The sequence below is a fragment of the Pinus tabuliformis genome, chromosome X, assembly GCF_031772625.1.
Source record: "Pinus tabuliformis cultivar Carrire ecotype Pingquan chromosome X, CPIR1, whole genome shotgun sequence".
Classification (NCBI taxonomy): domain Eukaryota; kingdom Viridiplantae; phylum Streptophyta; class Pinopsida; order Pinales; family Pinaceae; genus Pinus; species Pinus tabuliformis.
In genome coordinates, this window is record NC_142308.1 from 89,633,908 (window position 1) to 89,652,258 (window position 18,351).

The window sequence follows — 18,351 nt, forward strand, 5'->3', positions numbered from 1 at the left end:
CCTCGTAGTTCTCCTCTTTCTTTCAAATATAAAAACGTTAATCCATTCCCAAGGTACAAGACACAGACTTAAGCTAAAGCAGGAAGAGCAAGATAATACTAACTTAGTCGTATTCATTCCCGTCGGCAATAGTTTTCATATATTAATCTAATGTGAGATATAATCCAATCCAAATCGTAAAGAGCCAATGTAAATGGTTTACTTCATACTATATTAACAAAGATAATGTGCTGCATGTGCATTTTTTCTTTTATTAATCATCTCTACATTGTACTATAGTTATTTTTTATTGTTTAATTAAAATACTTTTATAATTTACCATTTATACTAAGATATCTTAATTGTGGGGACGAGATAAGAAAAATTTTTGCTTCCAAAAACTTTAATACTTTCAATAATTGTGCTCAAAATGGTCATGATCAAACTATGAAAAGTGAAAAAAGTGTTACAATTGTATATACAATCATGAATTTTCAGAATCAAAGCGAAATTTCATGGTATCACTGTAAAGTGAGTATGCATTAATCATTTTATTGTGACATTTTCTTATTTCGAATAAGCACCGTAAGTAACTATGTTAAGCTTTCCATTTGTCTAATCCATTCATGACTCTTTTCAGCTCCTCTTTTCTCGACTCTCTGAAACAATTTGTCTGTCATTTCTGCTCCGATATGGGATTCAGTCATAGTCTCCAATCCATTTCTATACTGCATTGAGAGTTGTCTTCCTAATAAACTGTGGTCTTCGCTCTTGTACTCGACCGTGCCAGCAGCTTCTCCTCTCAAGACTTCGCATCTCTGTAAAGTGAACGATCCTGTGGTTTTCACTATAGTCTTGAATTCTTCAATAGTTGGAGAGAAGAAAGGAAAATTGAATGAGTGCAATTTTTCTTCGTGCAGTAAGCCCTGCCAAGCATCAATCATATTTGTGAGACTAATTCAAAATCTAGTTATAAGAAGGCTAGTGAAATAGAAAATAAGAAACGAGCCATATCCCATTTATCTTTGAAAGCAGCTACCAACAGCTGCCCATAGAAACTGAGAAAGCTCCCTTGTTCCCTCGAATCAAACGAAATTCGACACGGAAGAATCAGAAACATAACTCCGCCTTCATTCATTTCTTGGGCTCTAGCTCTCAGAAATGCATTGAGGTCGGATTTGAATTGCTTGAGATAAGCCTCTACAACTGCATAGGATAACACAATAGACATAAAGTGTGTCACCGCTCACTGAAGTCGTCTTGTCAGGTTTATCCTTCACCATGGATCGCACACTTGGAATTGGTCAAACAAATATGGAAGTGTAATTCATACCAGTGTAATTCATCCACACGGGTCCATTCGAACTAGTTGGGATGTATTTCACTGTGCACGAGTGGTTGACAGAGTTGTGCACCTATGCTGATTGTGGCAAGGTTTTCAACCCCGACAGGGACTACCGCTACGCCAGTGGCTTCCTTGTTTCTAGTATTAATCCTTTCATGTCCTATACATGTGCACATGAATACTCGTTTCTAGTTTAAAATTAAAAGTACGCTTTAGTAAACAATTATATATATATATATATAGATATAGATATAGATAAACCCCAGGTAGGACAGAATCCCTGGTGGAATCCTATCATGGGATTTCATCTAAGTTCTTCTTTACGACCCTCTTAATAACTTTCCCAGGACTACACATTTCGTGGGTAATTAACGAGTTCTCATTTCCTCATCTTTGGCATGTGACTTGCTAACGTGGAAACATCTTATACTTCTTTTTAACAAGATTATGTACTGTTGTATATATGTACATAACTCTTTCTCCCACAATTTGCAAAGAATTCGTTTTTGATATAAATGAATATCACTGCCTAAGATAGATTGTTTCCTATTTTTGTTTCTCTTGTTGCATATGTAAATATTTACATGGGTTAATTATCTCAAGTTTTGTTTTCATATCCACCTATATCATAGATACCAGAGTTGGTACCTAGGTAGGGTCTCTTTCCCAATTTCCCACAGCAGAGCGATACTTGGTATCATCATAGAAACCCTTAAGTTAAATCCTCTATTCTTTAATTGTCAGCTTTCCTGCAATAGAAAAAACATACTTATACATATATACATATACAATTTATTCACATAACATTAGTAGGGTTTATTCATTCATTGTCCTTAATACACTTAGGAAAATACAGATAAATAAAATCCTACTTATTTCATTCATAATTCAAAACTACAAAAATAATATATTAACATATATTTTCCAAGATACTTATATATTTATCCAAGGATTCTTGAAAATAGATTGAAGGTTGTCTCGTTCCTGCCAACCCTAAACTATGTTTCTCAGTAGTCCCCCCTTGGATTTACTACTACCTACTAGGAAAACTACTCTGAATTTCTTCTTCAGTTTCTCCTACTTAACCCTAACACCATCCTGCTAATTTTGGGTTCAAGTTTAGTCATTTTCTCCCACCAACCTTTTCATTTATTTTTACTATCTTTATCTCCCATGGTCCTTTTCTAAAATGAAGTTTCACCCATGACATTTATCTCCAGTTATGTATATTTTTCTTAGTTGTCTTCTCAGCCAATAGTTCCTACTGTATGAAAAAAATGAAGAAATTTGTCTTTGTTGTTTTGACCCCTTCTTGGGCATAACTAATTCCAACTATTTTCCTGGTAGTTGGGATTCTAATCTCTTCACATGATAGCCTTTAATATATTGCCAAGAATAATAATACAAAACAATTTTATTTCTATTATTCAAAATAAATATTTACGTTGTTGTAATATATTACCTGTCCTACTTGGCTTTTTAGTCACGGGTCTAATATAAAAGTCACAAAAGAGACAATTTTATCAAGGTTATCATAACAATGTGACAATCATTGTCGTAATATTACATAATATTGCAATTTATTCAATCTCACATTGCAACATTACAAAATTAAGATTTAATATAAGGGATAATATTGGGTTTAATATTATAGTTTATAATATTAGGGTTTATAATATTTAATCCAATATTAGGGTTTAATATTGAGTTTATCATATTGGATTTATCATATTAGGTCTAATATTATGAATATAATATTTGATTTTTTAATATTATGGTTTATAATATTACGTTTAATACTAGGGTTTGTAATATTGAGTTTAATAGTGAGTTTATAATGTTGTGATTAATATTAGGGTTTATAATATTAACATTTATAATATTGGGTTTAATATTGAGTCTATAATATTGTTTTTAATACTAGGATTTGCAATATTGGGTTTAATGTTAGTATTTTTAATATTGGGTTTATGATATTACGATTTATAATATTGGGTTTAATATGAGAGTTTAATGTTGGGTTTATAATATGTCCAAGGGGTAGTTCAATTGTTGATCAAAGTAATTTGAGTCTTAAAAGATCCAAGGTTTAAACCCTGTATGTTGTGACCTGGTTTACAAAGAGGAGGAAGGGTCATAAACTCCTAGATGTTTACTCATAGCCACATGCCATGTGAATTTTTAGGTTCCTCTATTGGGTTTAATAATAGAGTTTAATATCAGGGTTTATAATATTTGGTTTAATATTAGATTTTATAACATTGACATTATATATTGCATATCAATTTCATTTACTAATGTGGTTTTGCATGTGTTTGATGTATGCCTATTGGTATATATAGGCCATATTTATTAATGTGGTTGTGTTAATGTTAAAGAGTAAAATAAAAAATGTTACTAATTCATTTTAAATCTACTTTATATTTATGGTTAAAAAAAATTTAAAAAGTAATTAGTTAACATTGCTAAAACAACTTTCTTAATTCATATTAAGATAATTGTTATACTTTAATAAACCCATATCCACACACTTCGTTGAAGAAATTGTCAAAACCTAGACTTCAATTAAGAATTAGTTACATTCAAAGACATCAATTTAAAAATAAGTGTGGCTTAAAGAAGAGAGATTATTATACCTATCACACTCATCATATTATGCATTAGTTGTTTTTTTTTTCTTTTAAACCTAGTATTACTTTGCCTTTGACCAAAAAAAAATGTAGTTTTTCCATAGTTTAACATTATGGATAGAATTCTATTATTTTCTTATTAATATTTAAAAAGTATTTATCTATAATATGATTGGTTTAGGTCTTATGCTGTAATCATTATTATTGTAGTCTTTGCAAAATACAATGCTATGTGGATAACTGCCATAGATTTCCACTTAACGATAAGTAGAACACTTGTTTTTATCCATTTTTTATGCTAAAAATTGCTTAAATTATGTTTGGAAGTAATTGATGGTAAATATGTTATTTTTTTCCTTCCAAGTTTAAGAATAAAAAATCACTACACAAATATCTAAAAATGATGCATAGATATTGCAACTATATCCATAAATTATGACAAAATATATGAAAGACAACTATCCACATGTATTATTTTATGCAATGGCTACAATAAGACCACCCAAGCCTAGAATTTGACGTCCCATAGGACGTATTTCCTATTTTAAGACATATTTGACAGTTGTTGTAAATTTTTACCTATCAAATTTGATGTGCCTGATCAATCAATAATGGTCATTTTGACATTTAATTTGGGATATTTTCTGTTAAAATTTATAATACCCGTCAGAGTTAAAAAAACCAAAATTTATAATACCCGTAAGAGTTAAAAATACAAAAATTTATAGTACCAGTCCTAAGTTAAAAACAACAAAATAAGACTAGGCCTAGGGTCATAAGGAAAATGCTCACATTGCTTCATAGATTGAAGCCTTTAAAAGATTTTTTGGCTATAGTCTTTTTGTAGATTTGAACTTTATGTTTGTAGATTTGAACTTTATGAAACGAGATCTCACCTGGGAAACTAAGAACAACTAAATTGTAAATTAGGTGTTACATTTAACGAACCGACCAACCAGTCTACGTCAAGAATGTGAATTCAGCCATCCAAATATATGCTAGTAGGTGATTGCAAAACACTAAAACTATACTTGAGTTTTCTGCTGCGTACTACCATGTATTCACTACCATGTTATCTTCTTGAAACGCAAGGATAGGTCACTCAAAAAATGGTGGAGCTTTCTAGCGAAACTACTGTCATCATTTACATCAAAATCAGCAAGATTTAACAGTTTGCAAGTTCCAAGTAAGTTTCCTTTTTCAATCCATTTCAATCTCATTCAGTTGTTTTTTTCATTCTTTCTTCTTATTGTATTTGTTTTCTGTGAAATTATCGACGCCCTCGTCAAAATGAATTTCTCCGAGATCCTATATTAAAAAAATAGCTTGTGATTTATTCCATAGTGAAGCTTACATACCATCTTGAAAACTGAGCTTGAAAACTGAGAGTTGTGATTTTGACTTTTTTTTTTTTGAGTGCCTTTCTTTATTTTGACTATTTTTTATTTTGATTAATTTTGTTTTTTGAGTTTTTTACTAAAGGCTTTGAAATCAACCTTATTTTGACTATTTTTTTTTGAGTGCCCTCCTTTATTTTCACTAATTTTGTTTTGTGAGTTTTTTACTAAAGGCTTTGAAATCAATCTTATTTTTACAGCAATGAATTTTCCTTTAAAATAAAATAATTATATAGTTATTCAATGAAATATATTTTACTATAAAAATAATTATGGAAGATGTTACAAGCTCATTTTTATATAGTGTATCTATTTAGGTTGTCAACCACTTCTAATATAGTTGTATTTAGAGGATGCAACCGGTACTAAGTACATTAATAGAATAAGTAATGGTATTGTCTAGCGTAATGCTCAATAGGAAGAATTGCTTTGTGTAATCGGTTGGGCTGTATATTTGGTTTATGTTGTGGAAAGTAATGTGAATTCAATTTTTTATGTTGAGGACACTATAGGCTCATATTTAGAATATTATGAAAATGATTAGTTAACAATGTTCAGATGTAGATGATAAGTTGATTACATTGTAGATTGCAGAGTTTGTTTCGTTTAGACATTTTTGGGCTTCATGGTTTTAGGAATAATTTATTATAAATATGTATAATGGATATCAAATTAGTTGAAAGAATATACAAATATTTTAAAAAATATTTAGCTATCATCACTAGATTTATTATTCAATAGTTCATAGATGGTTGAAAGTGAACTTATAAGGATTAAAGTTATCTTGGTATAAATAAATAGATATCTAGATTTATTATTCAATAGTTCATAGATGGTTGAAAGTGAACTTATAGGGATTAAAGTTATCTTGGTATAAATAAAGAGATCTTGGTAAGAATTCAGTACATAAAATATGCAGTGAGTAAATAAAGATGTGTGTGCCCATCTGTAAATAAAATATTTGGTGAAAATAAGCTATAAAGAAATAGTTAAACATGTAATTATATGTTTAATAAATTCATATGTAGTAGATTATTAGATTTAAATAAATTATAAAAAGGGATAATAGTTAATTTTTTTAATATTTAAAAAAAATAACTCTATCTCATCTACTAGTGGTTGACGATCCTCATCATCTTAACTATATGACTTTCTTTAGTTTTTTTCACATGTCAAAATTTATGTATATAATCAAAACTATTAACTACCAAAGGCTAAAAAGCTTTATAAAATCTTAAAAGTATGCTTGTATGCTATGGGGAAACACAAATGTTAACTTAGGAAGAAACAAAGCACTCTAAGAGGGAGATTAAAGAAAATTGAGAAGCAGGAGTAGTTTAAAAAGAGTTTTTAGATAAGGGAAAGTCGACACTCACAAATTTAGGTAGAACGTAAAAAGAAAGGCATGAAAAATGCCAAAACGTCATTAAATTTTCATTTGATGGGCATAGGAAATTTGAAATTACAGGCCTAAGACCACCTACTTATGATTCAATTGAATGTTTGAACATTAATTTTTAAATAATATTGAAAAACAAATATGTATTTTTAGAAGTTAAACATTATATATTGCATTAGTCAATACTAAATTAATAGTGATCAACAAACAAATTGATTATTAGAGTATTTCCTTCCCAAGAACAAATAATAACAAAATGACATCTTAATAACTATTTATTAATTAAAATGTAATTTAACTATTTGTTTTATACTAAATATTATTAATTAACAAATTCAAAATTAATAAATGTTGTTATTTAATGATTTTAAAATTTTATTAGTAAAATTAAATAATTTTATAAATAAACAAATACAACATGATAAATTTATTAATAATTAAGTGAAAATTAAATTAAATCATAGATTTTTATTTAATATATATGACAAATCATTAGATAGTTTAAAAAATTAATGTAGATTCAATTAATTATTATTTAATTATTTTAAAAATAAAAACCACTCAATGTATTATTGTTTATTACAAAATTTAGTTTAAGCAAGTGAAAATAAAATGAATCATAACCAATAAATTAAATTAGAATAAAAAATTATATAATTTTATTTAAAATGAATAAAAAGTTAACAAAAAATTATTAGTTGAATTGAGACTTCTGTGATCCATATCAAGTTTATGAGAGATTTTTCGGCGTAAATCACATGATATTTCATTTGTCGACGCGTTTCAAACCAACCAGTGTGGTTCATCATCAAGACAAGTTGAAGAATCAGATCAAGCTTTTGCGCTAATATCACTGGTGTCTGCCCATCGATAACAGATATAATATCGATGGTGTCTGAGAAGAGATATGCACGTAAAGAGTTGCACGTAGAGATTTCCTTGTGAATAGATAACTTCATACAGTTTCTTACAGTGCGACTTTTTTGGGCTAATTGGATCGACACTGGTGGTGAATTATATATGTGGCTCTTGGTGAACTGGATCTGCCGCTTCGTTCGGCTCTCTGCACTTTTATAGTGCGAGTTTTTTGACCTAATTGGATAGGAAGTTTTGGTGAATTATATATGCGGCCCTTTGTGAACTGGATCTGCTGCTTCGTTGGGCTCTTTGCATTTTTAAAGTGCGAGTCTTGTCTCTGCATTTTTATAGTGCGAATCTTGTGCCCTAACTGGATCAGCGGTTGTAATGTCCCAAGTAATTATAAATATTAATTACAGCAGTCAAACAACCTAATACTATTATTAGACTTAGAAAGACTACAGTGACAATTTAATATTTGATTATGTTTGAATAATAAAGATGTTAATATTTGATTATGTTTGAATAATAAAGATGTTAATGTTTGAATAATAATTACCTAATTTAGAAAGACTAAAGTGACAATTTAATATTTGATTATGTTTGAATAATAAAGACGTTAATGTTTGAATAATAATTACTTTATTAACTTTGAAGAAATTTAGATCAATTTGGACATTTCCAATATATATATATATATATATATATATATATATATATATATATATATCACATTAAAGAATTTAGGCTTCTGTGATCATTATCAAGTGTTTGAGACATGGCTTCGGGGATAATCACATCGAAATTCATTCATCAACGAGTTTTGTACCAGCAAGTGTGGTTCATTGTTAGGACAAAATGAAGAACTAGATGATGGCAATAGATTAAATAGAGAGATCAAGTATTCCAACTGCTAGAAAGAAACAACCAATTTGACCAAAGGTAACAGTTATAATTGACTAAGCAACAACAATATTTGACCCAACTTTAGGGAAGAATTAGATACTTAATTAATAAATTGGTTAATTTATTAAATTTATTTAATATAAATCTATATGTAATTAAATAAAACTATTTATATTTAATTAAAATTGAAAGTAAAAAAAAAATTATTATTTTCTTAAATTTTTATTTAAAAATAATTAAGCATAATATTATCAAATCAATAAACTCATATTCATACTAAATATATCAAGTAGTTAGGGCAGGCATTTACCTACCCATAACTATTCCTTGGAGATTTATTCACAAGAAAAGAAACCAATAAAGTATGATGTACTTAAAGAAAAGGGAAGGCAAGAAAAACCAATAAAGTATGATGTACTTTAGGAAAAAGGAAAGAAAGATTGAATAATATAAAATCTATGTTAAAGGGTTAGAAGAATTGTTCAGGCTAAGATGGGCTACATCACGAGATAGTCACAGTGAGATTAGATGACAGTTACTGGACTTCCTCCATCAGAGAATAGCACTGGGCGAGATTAAGGAAAGCTGATCTCGTGGTTGGGAGGAAATCAGCATTGTCCTTCGAGATTGGACAGAGTTGAACTTCTGTACTGATGGGTGCATACTACAAATAAGTATTTACTATTATTTAGAACAGGGAAATGTAAATGTTTATTATTTTAATGAGTTATTTGCATTTAATTAATCTTGTATATTCAGTACAATTGATTAGGAAATTAAGAAAATATGAAAACAAAAATTAGCATATGACAAAAAGAACTAGTCCATATACTACAAAATAATTGTGTAAATTCTTTGCAGAAAGTACCATGAAAGAAATGTGTATGTAGTAATAGAGGAAATGGTCGAAATTATACTTATTGAAACTTCACTGGTCTTGTAACATAAACATTTAATTTCCTGTTGTAACCGAAATTAAAAATATATTGTCTAGAAGAGGAACTGGAAAAGCCTAAAGGATAACAAGACGGAACATTGGCTTTGAAGTTTGAAATACATGTAAATAAGGAAAAGAAATTGTAATTAAATTAAGAGACAGTGAGCGAGCAATGAATTGAAAATGGAATTTAGAGCATGAGGATATTGCGAAATATACAAATACATTTATATTTAAGGAACATAACATATGCACCTGTGTTATTAAGTAATTTCATTTGAAAAAAACCAAACTGGGAAAACCCTATGAGCATTGTACCCGAAGGCCTGGACTGAAGACATAAAGTATAAACCCTCATTTTGAAACCCTTAGCATTATGGGTTTTTCCTCCAAAAGAAAAAACTATCAATCCATGCCAATAGATCTAGGAATTATAGATACATACAAGTAACATGGTAATTCTATCACCATAACAGTTTATGGTTCTGCTCTGGAAAACAAAAATAACAAAAATGTGCATCCATGGTTCTTTGGGACCAGTTAACCTTAAGATTAAGAGGAAAGGCATCATATTAAAAGATACATTCCAAGCCAACAAATTTGTTGGGAATTTCTGATAATTCCATAATAAAAACAAAAACAAAAAACTGAATAGAGAATAGTGCTCTGATTTTATTTTAACACAGAAGACAGAGTTTTTCACACCAAAAAAAAAAAAAAAAAATTGTATTCATTAACAAGACTAACTGTTACAAAATTCTTCCTCCAATAGAGGGATTACAGCAAGACTGCATCAGAGGCAGTTCCAAAAAACTTCACTCTGTCTCTCCTGAAAATTAACACTGTTGTGTGTAATAATTTTTTTTACTTCTTACTTTTCACTGTTGTGTGTTACATTACGACGCTCATTTACAGTGCCCACCTGAATTTCTTTCATGATTCTTGGCACCAGACCTCTCGACTTCACCAGCTAAAGTAAAAACTAAAACTACTCAAAACCATAAACTAGACATACATTCTTTTTTTACATTCTTTTCTTAAAAATTTTATGACAAAACTAGAAATTAAACAAGATATGGAGGGGTTGACAAATAAATTTAATTTCTAAAATTTCTGGATGTTGTGTGGTACATTCTCCATGTGCGTAGTAAAACCTGGTGTTTACTTATTAACAACTCTACCATGATTTTTTTGTGTTGTTAAATGTTTGATGTGTCGTAGGAGGAAATTCTTTATAGGCTAGAATGGAGATTGTACTCGTGCTCAAAATCTCATGTACATTCTTATCCTTGATCCCAAAAAACAAAATCTGCATCGTGTAAGGAAAAATCTAGTTTCGATTTGTTGTTTTAATGCACAATTACTTTTGCGCAGGGTCAAACCATACAGGCTTTCAAGTCACACTAATCAGATGGTTGTCGGCAATATCGCATGGCCTCTTTTACTGAACTTTACGCGTTGGGGAAAAGTTGTATTGGCAAACCGCTCAGGGTACGTGTCAGTCGATGAGTGTGATCGCTGTCCTCCGAGAATTACCACCATTTCGTAAAAGGTGGTGTGGGGAATCCCATGACGGTTTTGCAGTCGTTGTTTAATGGTGGATTCCGGAAAACACTGCAGTTGAAAGTAATATTTCAACACTCCCCTTTAAATTCAACTGCTGGGTTATCAGGCATACCGAGACATTTCCTAAAAAACTCAAAACTTTTCTGCCCCAATGGTTTGGTTAGAATATCTGCAATCTGCTCCTGAGTTCTACAGTGTTCTAAAACAATTTCTCCATTGTTTACCAATTCCCTGATGTAATGAAACTTTGTATCAATGTGTTTCGTTCTCTTATGAAACACAGAATTCTTGGATAATGCAATAGCTGAGCTATTGTCACAAAAAATCATAGTTCCTTTTGCTTACTCTTGGCATAAACTCCTTAACATCCTTCTCATCCAAATTGCTTGACACACCGCTACTGTAGCTGCCACATATTCTGCCTCTGTTGTAGACAATGCTACAATAGGCTGTTTTTTAGAAGCCCATGAAATGGCTCCTAAACCCATGTGAAAAACATAACCGGATGTGCTTTTCCAATCATCTACATTTCCAGCCCAATCACTATCAGTGTATCCAATTAAATATGAACATTACGAAGCAGCATATAAAATGCCAAACCTTTTAGTACCTTTAACATACCTCAGAATCCTTTTTTCTACCTGCCAATGTGCTTCTTTTGGCCTCTCCATGAATCTGGAAATCAAACTAACAGCATGCATTATATCCGGCCTAGTTGCAGTCAAATACATGAGGCTGCCAACTATGCTCTTATACAAACTAGGATCAAAATCCTTGTTGTTGTCCTCTTTGCTGATTTTTAATCCCATCACTGTGGGAGTGATTGTTGTTTTTCTCTCCTGCATATTAAATCTTTCCAACACTTCATTAACATATTTTTCTTGTGAGATAAAAATCCCATTTCCATTTTGTTCTACTTCTATTCCTAAGAAGTATCTCAGCAAACCCATGTCAGTCATTTCAAATTCTTCTTTCATAACTGTTTTGAAATTTTCAATAAGGTAATCATCATTACCTGTGAAAATAACATCATCAACATATAACACAACAATTAGTATTTTACCATCCTTTTCTTTGATGTAGAAGGTGGGTTCTCCCTCACACTTTTCAAATCCATTTTCCAGTAGATAGGAATCTATCCTACTGTACCACGCTCTTGGTGCTTGCTTCAGCCCATAAAGAGCTTTCTTCAATCTGCACACTTTGTGCTCTTGGCCTTTCTTTTCATAGCCTAGAGGTTGTTCAATGTAAACCTCTTCCATTAACACTCCATTTAGGAATGCTGACTTCACGTCCATTTGGTAAACTTTCCACTTGTTTTGTGTTGCTATGGATAGCACTGCTCTCACGGTTTCCATTCTAGCAACCGATGCGAAAGTTTCCTCATAGTCTCTCCCATACTGCTGCTTATATCCTTTGACAACAAGTCTTGCCTTGTGTCTTTCTATTTTTCCTTCAGCATTACTCTTGGTCTTGTAGACCCATTTAACTCCAATGACTTCTTTTCCTTTTGGTAGTTCAACTAAATCTCATGTCTTGTTTCTTTCTATGGCATTGATCTCCTCATCCATAGCTTCTATCCATTTCCTATCCTTAATTGCTTCTTCGAAATGAACAGGCTCATCAACATGACAATATAAAGCAAACAAAGAGTTCATACCTTCATTTGTTGCCTCTTGTTCATAAATGTCACTTAAATTTCTAAACTTCTTACCTCTTTCATTTGGTGTACAAGTGCTTGAAGAAGCACTTGAATTTTGTGCTTGGAGAAGCACTTTCATTTCTCCTCAAGGGTGTCTCTTGCTGCACTTGTGTTGGTGCTGCTGTTTGGGGATGTATTTCAGCCATCTCCTCATCATCTTCATCATGAAGCAGAGAGTTTTTAACATTCATTGTTTTCTCTATGCTTCCATCCCAAGCTTCCTCCTCAATGAACTGAACATCTCTACTCACAATAAGCTTCTTGGTGGATGGGTTATACAACCTATAAGATTTGGATTCCTCACTGTATCCAATGAAAATACATTTCTCCCCTTTGCTGTCCAACTTCTTCCTTAGTTGATCTTGAAAGTGTGCATAAGCCACACATCCAAAAACTTTCATGTGGGTGACTCTTCGCTTTGTCCCACTCCATGCTTCTTTCGGCACTATGTTCATGGCTGCTTTTGTACGGCATCTATTGAAAATGTACGCTGCACAATGTATAACTTCAGCCCAATAATCATTTGGCAAATGCTTTGCCTTTAACATACTCCTCGCCATATCCATGATTGTCCTATTCTTCCTTTCGGCAATTCCTTTTTGCTACGGAGTGTACCTGGTGGTAAACTGCTTATGAATTCCATTTTCTCTACAAAAACATAGAAATTCTTTGGAGATATACTCACATCCTCTATCAATTCTTAGGACTTTGATATGCAGCACACTTTGGTTTTCTACAAGTTCTTTGAAATTGTAAAATCTTTCAAACACTTCACTTTTGTTCTTTAGGAAATAAACCCAAGTTTTTCTAGTAAAGTCATCAATAAATGTTAGCATATAGTGGCTGCTTGCAAGTGATGGAGTTTGCATCGGTCCACATAAATCTTAGTGGACCATCTCTAAGGGTGTTTTTTCCCTTATGCTTTTCCCAGATGGAAAACTTTCTCTGTGCTGTTTCCCCAAGATACAACCTTCACAAAGGCTATCTAGTTTCTCTATCAATGGTAATCCTCTTACCATTCCCTTTTTATTCAACAAGTTAAGACCTCCAAAGTTGAGATGTCCAAATCTCAAGTGCCACAACCAATTTTCATCTTTTGGTTCGCTTTGGAAAGCCTCTTGTGTCACTACTGCTATTTCTTCTCTATTTTTTAAATTTGCTTTCATTCTGAGAGGGAACATCCTGTTCCTTGTCATCTTCACTTCAACAATACATTGTTTGCTGGGTGTTTTATCCATGATGGTGCATACATCATCCACAAATAAAACATTGTACCCCTTTTGAATAAGTTGTCCAATACTTATGAGATTACATTTCATTCCAGGAACATAATAAACATCTGCTATGGTTTTCTTTTCACCTTTCCTTATTGAGACATTTACTTCTCCTTTTCCCATAACATAAACTTTATTATCAGTCCCTAGTGTGACTTGTGACTTCACACTCTGATCTAACATAGAAAACAGGGATATGTTTCCTGTCATATGGTTACTACAACCGGAGTCTAGAAACCATACATCTTCACTCTTTGCTTCAGTCATATTATAGGCTAAAAACAAATTTTCTTGGCTGATATTTTCTCTAGTGAAATTTGCACTAGTTTTATTACTCATATCATGCTGCTTCTTCCTACATTCATTTGCATAATGCCCATATTTTTTACAATAGTGACATTGGACATTGGATTTATCATACCTTTGTCCTTGAGCATGCTGTTATCCACTTTGTTGGCTGTTGCCTTGGCCTTGGTTCTGATTTGGATTGCTGCCTCTTCCTTGAGCATTTGCTGGATTGTTTCTTCCACCTCTGTTTTGGCTTTTGCCTCTTCCTCTCTTGTTTCCTCTGCCTTAACCTCTTCCTCTTCCAAAGAACATATGGGTCTCAAAGGCATGCTCTAGAGATGAGTTTTCATTTCTACTCAATCTCTGCTCATGTGTTATCAGTGATGCATGTAGTTCATCAACTGAGAAGTTTGTGAGATCCTTTGTCTCTTCTATGGTGGTGATAATCACATTGAACCTTGAGGGTAGGATCCTCAATAGTTTCTCCACAATCCTCCTTTCTTCAAGAATCTCTCCATGAGACCTTATCTGTGTGACCAAACCAATCACATGTGTGAAGAATGAGTCAATATTATCTGACTCCTTCATGCAGAGAGTCTCAAAATCTCTCCTCAACAACTGTAGTTTTGCTGTCTTCACTTTCTCCATGCCTTGATAGGCTATCTTGAGAGTTTTCCATGCTTCTTTGGATCTCTTGGCTACTGCTATCCTTGGAAACACACTCTCATGCACTGCTTGATACAAAAAGTAGAGGGCTTTAGAATCCTTCTTCTTATTGCTCTTCAACAGTTCTTTCTCTGCCTGAGTCAAATTATTAAACTCATCTTCATCTGTTGGTTCTTCAAAACCATCCTCAACAAATTCCCATAAGTCTTGGGAAGCAAGCAAAGCTCTCATAGTTATTGCCCAATAGTCATAGTTTTTTCCATTAAATTGTGGGAGCTGAGTATTACAGATACCCATGCTAGTGCTGGCTCTAGCCATTCTTGCACTCTTAACTATGCTTCAAAATACTTGACTGTGTATTTAAAATAACTGACTGTCCTCAACAGTAACACAAAAACTAACTTGAGAAATACCTTGGATTCTTTCTTGACTGAGTCTTCACTCTGTTGGAGAAGCTGCTGCAACAAGAAATCCTTCCTTCAGCTTCTTTGACACCTTCAAAGAGCCTGGACAAGCTTCGATACCATGTTGGGAATTTCTGATAATTCCAGAACAAAAACAAAAAAAACTGAACAGAGAATAGTGCTCTGTTTTTCTTTTAACACAGAAGACAGAGTTTTTCACACACAAAAAAAAATTGTATTCATTAGCAAGACTGACTGTTACAAAATTCTTCCTCCAACAGAGGGATTATAGCAAGACTGCTTTAGAGGCAGTTCCAAAAAACTTCACTCTGTCTCTCCTGAAAATTAACACTGTTGTGTGTAATAATCTTTTTTACTTCTTACTTTTCACTGTTGTGTGTTACATTACAGCTCTCATTTACAGTGTCCACCTGAATTTCTTTCATGATTCTTAGCACCAAACCTCTCGACTTCACCAGCTAAAGTAAAAACTAAAACTACTCAAAACCATAAACTAGACATACATTCTTTTTTTACATTCTTTTATTAAAAATTTTATGACAAGACTAGAAATTAAACAAGATACGGAGGGGCTGAAAAATAAATTTAATTTCTGAAATTTCTGGATGTTGCGCAGTACATTCTCCATGTGCGTAGTAAAACCTGGTGTTTACTTTTTAACAACTCTACCATGATTTTTTGTGTTCTTAAATGTTTGATGTGTTGTAGGAGGAAATGCTTTATAGGCTGGAATGGAGATCGTACTCCTGCTCAAAATCTCATGTACATTCTTATCCTTGATCCCAAAAAACAAAATCTGCATCATGTAAGGAAAAATCTAGTTTCGATTTACTGTTTTAATGCACAATTACTTTTGTGCACGGTCAAACCATACAGGCTTTCGAGTCACATTAATCGGACGGTTGTCGGCAATATCGCACGGCCTCTTTTACCGAACTTTACGCGCCGGGGAAAAATTGTATTGGCAAACCGCTCAGGGTACATGTCAGTCGATGAGTGTGATCACTGCCCCCCGAGAATTACCACCATTCTGTAAAAAGCGGTGCGGGAAATCCCATGATTGTTTTGCAGTCGCTGTTTAATGGCAGATTCTGGCAAACACTGCGGTTGAAAGTAATATTTCAACAAAATCAAAGCCATGGCGTTAACAAACTCTAAGTCTAGTGTAACCTTGAATTACATAGTTGGCCCACTACAGGGGCAAATAACCAAAGCAAAAAAATTCAGGAACTAAAAGCGCTAAGTTAACTGATGAGAAACAGTGTGCCGGAGTATATATTACCCAGAGATAAGTTGGAGTTGTGGCTCAAAGGCCTCTGGTAAGTATGATGGAGGAACGGTGTAGAGTCTCGAACCGGATTCTCCAAAGCAGGTAGGGAGCAAACCCCATTCTGCAGAGGGACACCTGACCGTAGCCCAACAAACCCCATTCCGCAGAGGGACATCTCGCCGTAGCCCCTGTTCCAAACAAACAAATACATTAATATAGTACATGGAGTAGGCTCACAAATCAAACTTTGACATGAACTAATTCACCTGTAAATGAAGGCATAGCCGTCGCTGTCCATGAGCAAGCTTCCACCGCTAGGAGAAGGAAACTGTTTTGGCTACATAGTAGAAAGAATACAACCGTCATACTGTTCATCATGGCAGTGAAAGGTAAAGGCTGCAAAGCCATTTCCCAACTGGAGAAAATTGGGAGAGTATGAAGTAAAATGCACCTGTTTCTCACCTGGGTAGAGTCCCCGAACAAAGGAAAACTGCAGAAGACGAACAATACCACTATGAACCCTGCATGACTGAAGAAAGTTACTGAGGAAGCTACGGTCCCAATACCCACCGTCCGATGATGATCGGCAGCGGAGGACCGTGGATGGAATCCCCATCCCGAAGACTATGGAAGACAGTTGTTGTGCACGAGAAGCTTCAGAACCTTGGTCCCGCCAATCCTAAGGAGTGGGTTAATTAGATAACAATTGAGTATGTTTAATCAACCATGATTATGATATATGCATAGGTATAAACTCATAACAGTAAACATGGTAATGAAATTGACAAGTTCGAAAAAGATTAATAAACTACACACCATGTGCCAACTCTTGTAAGGTCAAGAGTAATGAACTGTGGTGAAATGAAATTATCCAAGTCATATAAACAGTACGAATTTTGTAAACTGAATTTCGTGACAGATTTCGTTTTGATTGTCTTTTATTTTTTTTAATCGTAATAAGTATTTAATATGACTACACATGACAACAGCGTTGCTGAATTATATATTAGGCCCTTGGTAAACTGCATCTGCAGCTTTGCTCGCCTCTCTGCAGCCGCCTCTCTGCATTGTTACAGTGCCAGTGCATGACAAAGTATTATGGATAGTTGTTACAATATTTATATATTATTTTTAAATTAATTTTTTATTCTTAAATTTGGAAAAAAATTAATAATATATTTACCATCAAAAAATCTCTACCATAATTTTTTTCTCAAACATCATTGATGTTATATCTATCATCAATAAGCAGACACCATTTTTAATATTTATATTTCTTTTTAAAAATATATTGAAATATTTTTTCACAAATAGCTACCATACTACCTTTTAAAATATATCTATATACTTCTAAACAATCTTCTCACATTTTTATTGTACATTGGTAAGATTGAATTTTACACGCTATAATTACAAACCAGGGAGCCATGGGCGTAGCGGTAGTCCCTGTCCGGGTTGAGAAACTCGCCACAATCCGCATAGTTGCACAAATCCGTCAAGCACTCGTGCACAGTGAAATACATCCCAACACGGTTCGAACGGACCCGCGTGCATGAACTACATTTGTATGAATTACACTTCCATATTTGTTTGACCAATTCGAAGTGTTCGATCCATGGTGAAGGATAAATGTTGAAATATTAATTTCCCCTACACGTCATCATTTCCGGAAAACCACCTGTTTTATATCGCACCGCCTTCACGCATAA

The 18,351-nt window shown here is 33.0% G+C and overlaps 1 protein-coding gene and 1 long non-coding RNA gene across 2 annotated transcripts; both read right to left on the minus strand.

Annotated features, from left to right (window-relative positions):
* Positions 1-572: 572 nt before the first annotated feature.
* Positions 573-1,325, minus strand: LOC149138535 (indole-3-acetate O-methyltransferase 1-like). Its single transcript, XM_089450383.1, has 3 exons — positions 1,313-1,325; positions 1,019-1,185; positions 573-905 (listed from the first exon to the last, which is right to left on the minus strand). Exons 1-3 carry the CDS (start codon positions 1,323-1,325, stop codon positions 573-575), a joined length of 513 nt encoding a protein of 170 aa, XP_089306509.1.
* A 15,180-nt stretch (positions 1,326-16,505) lies between these two features.
* Positions 16,506-17,121, minus strand: LOC149138536 (uncharacterized). The gene is made up of 2 exons (XR_016265320.1): positions 17,003-17,121; positions 16,506-16,830 (listed from the first exon to the last, which is right to left on the minus strand). It is a non-coding gene; the product is annotated as an uncharacterized LOC149138536 (long non-coding RNA).
* Between the last annotated feature and the right edge of the window lie 1,230 nt (positions 17,122-18,351).

Coding starts and splice junctions, on each gene's coding strand:
- LOC149138535 (XM_089450383.1), bottom strand. Junction 906..1,018: donor GTTTCTATGGGCAGCTGTTG/GTAGCTGCTTTC, acceptor GATGCTTGGCAG/GGCTTACTGCACGAAGAAAA.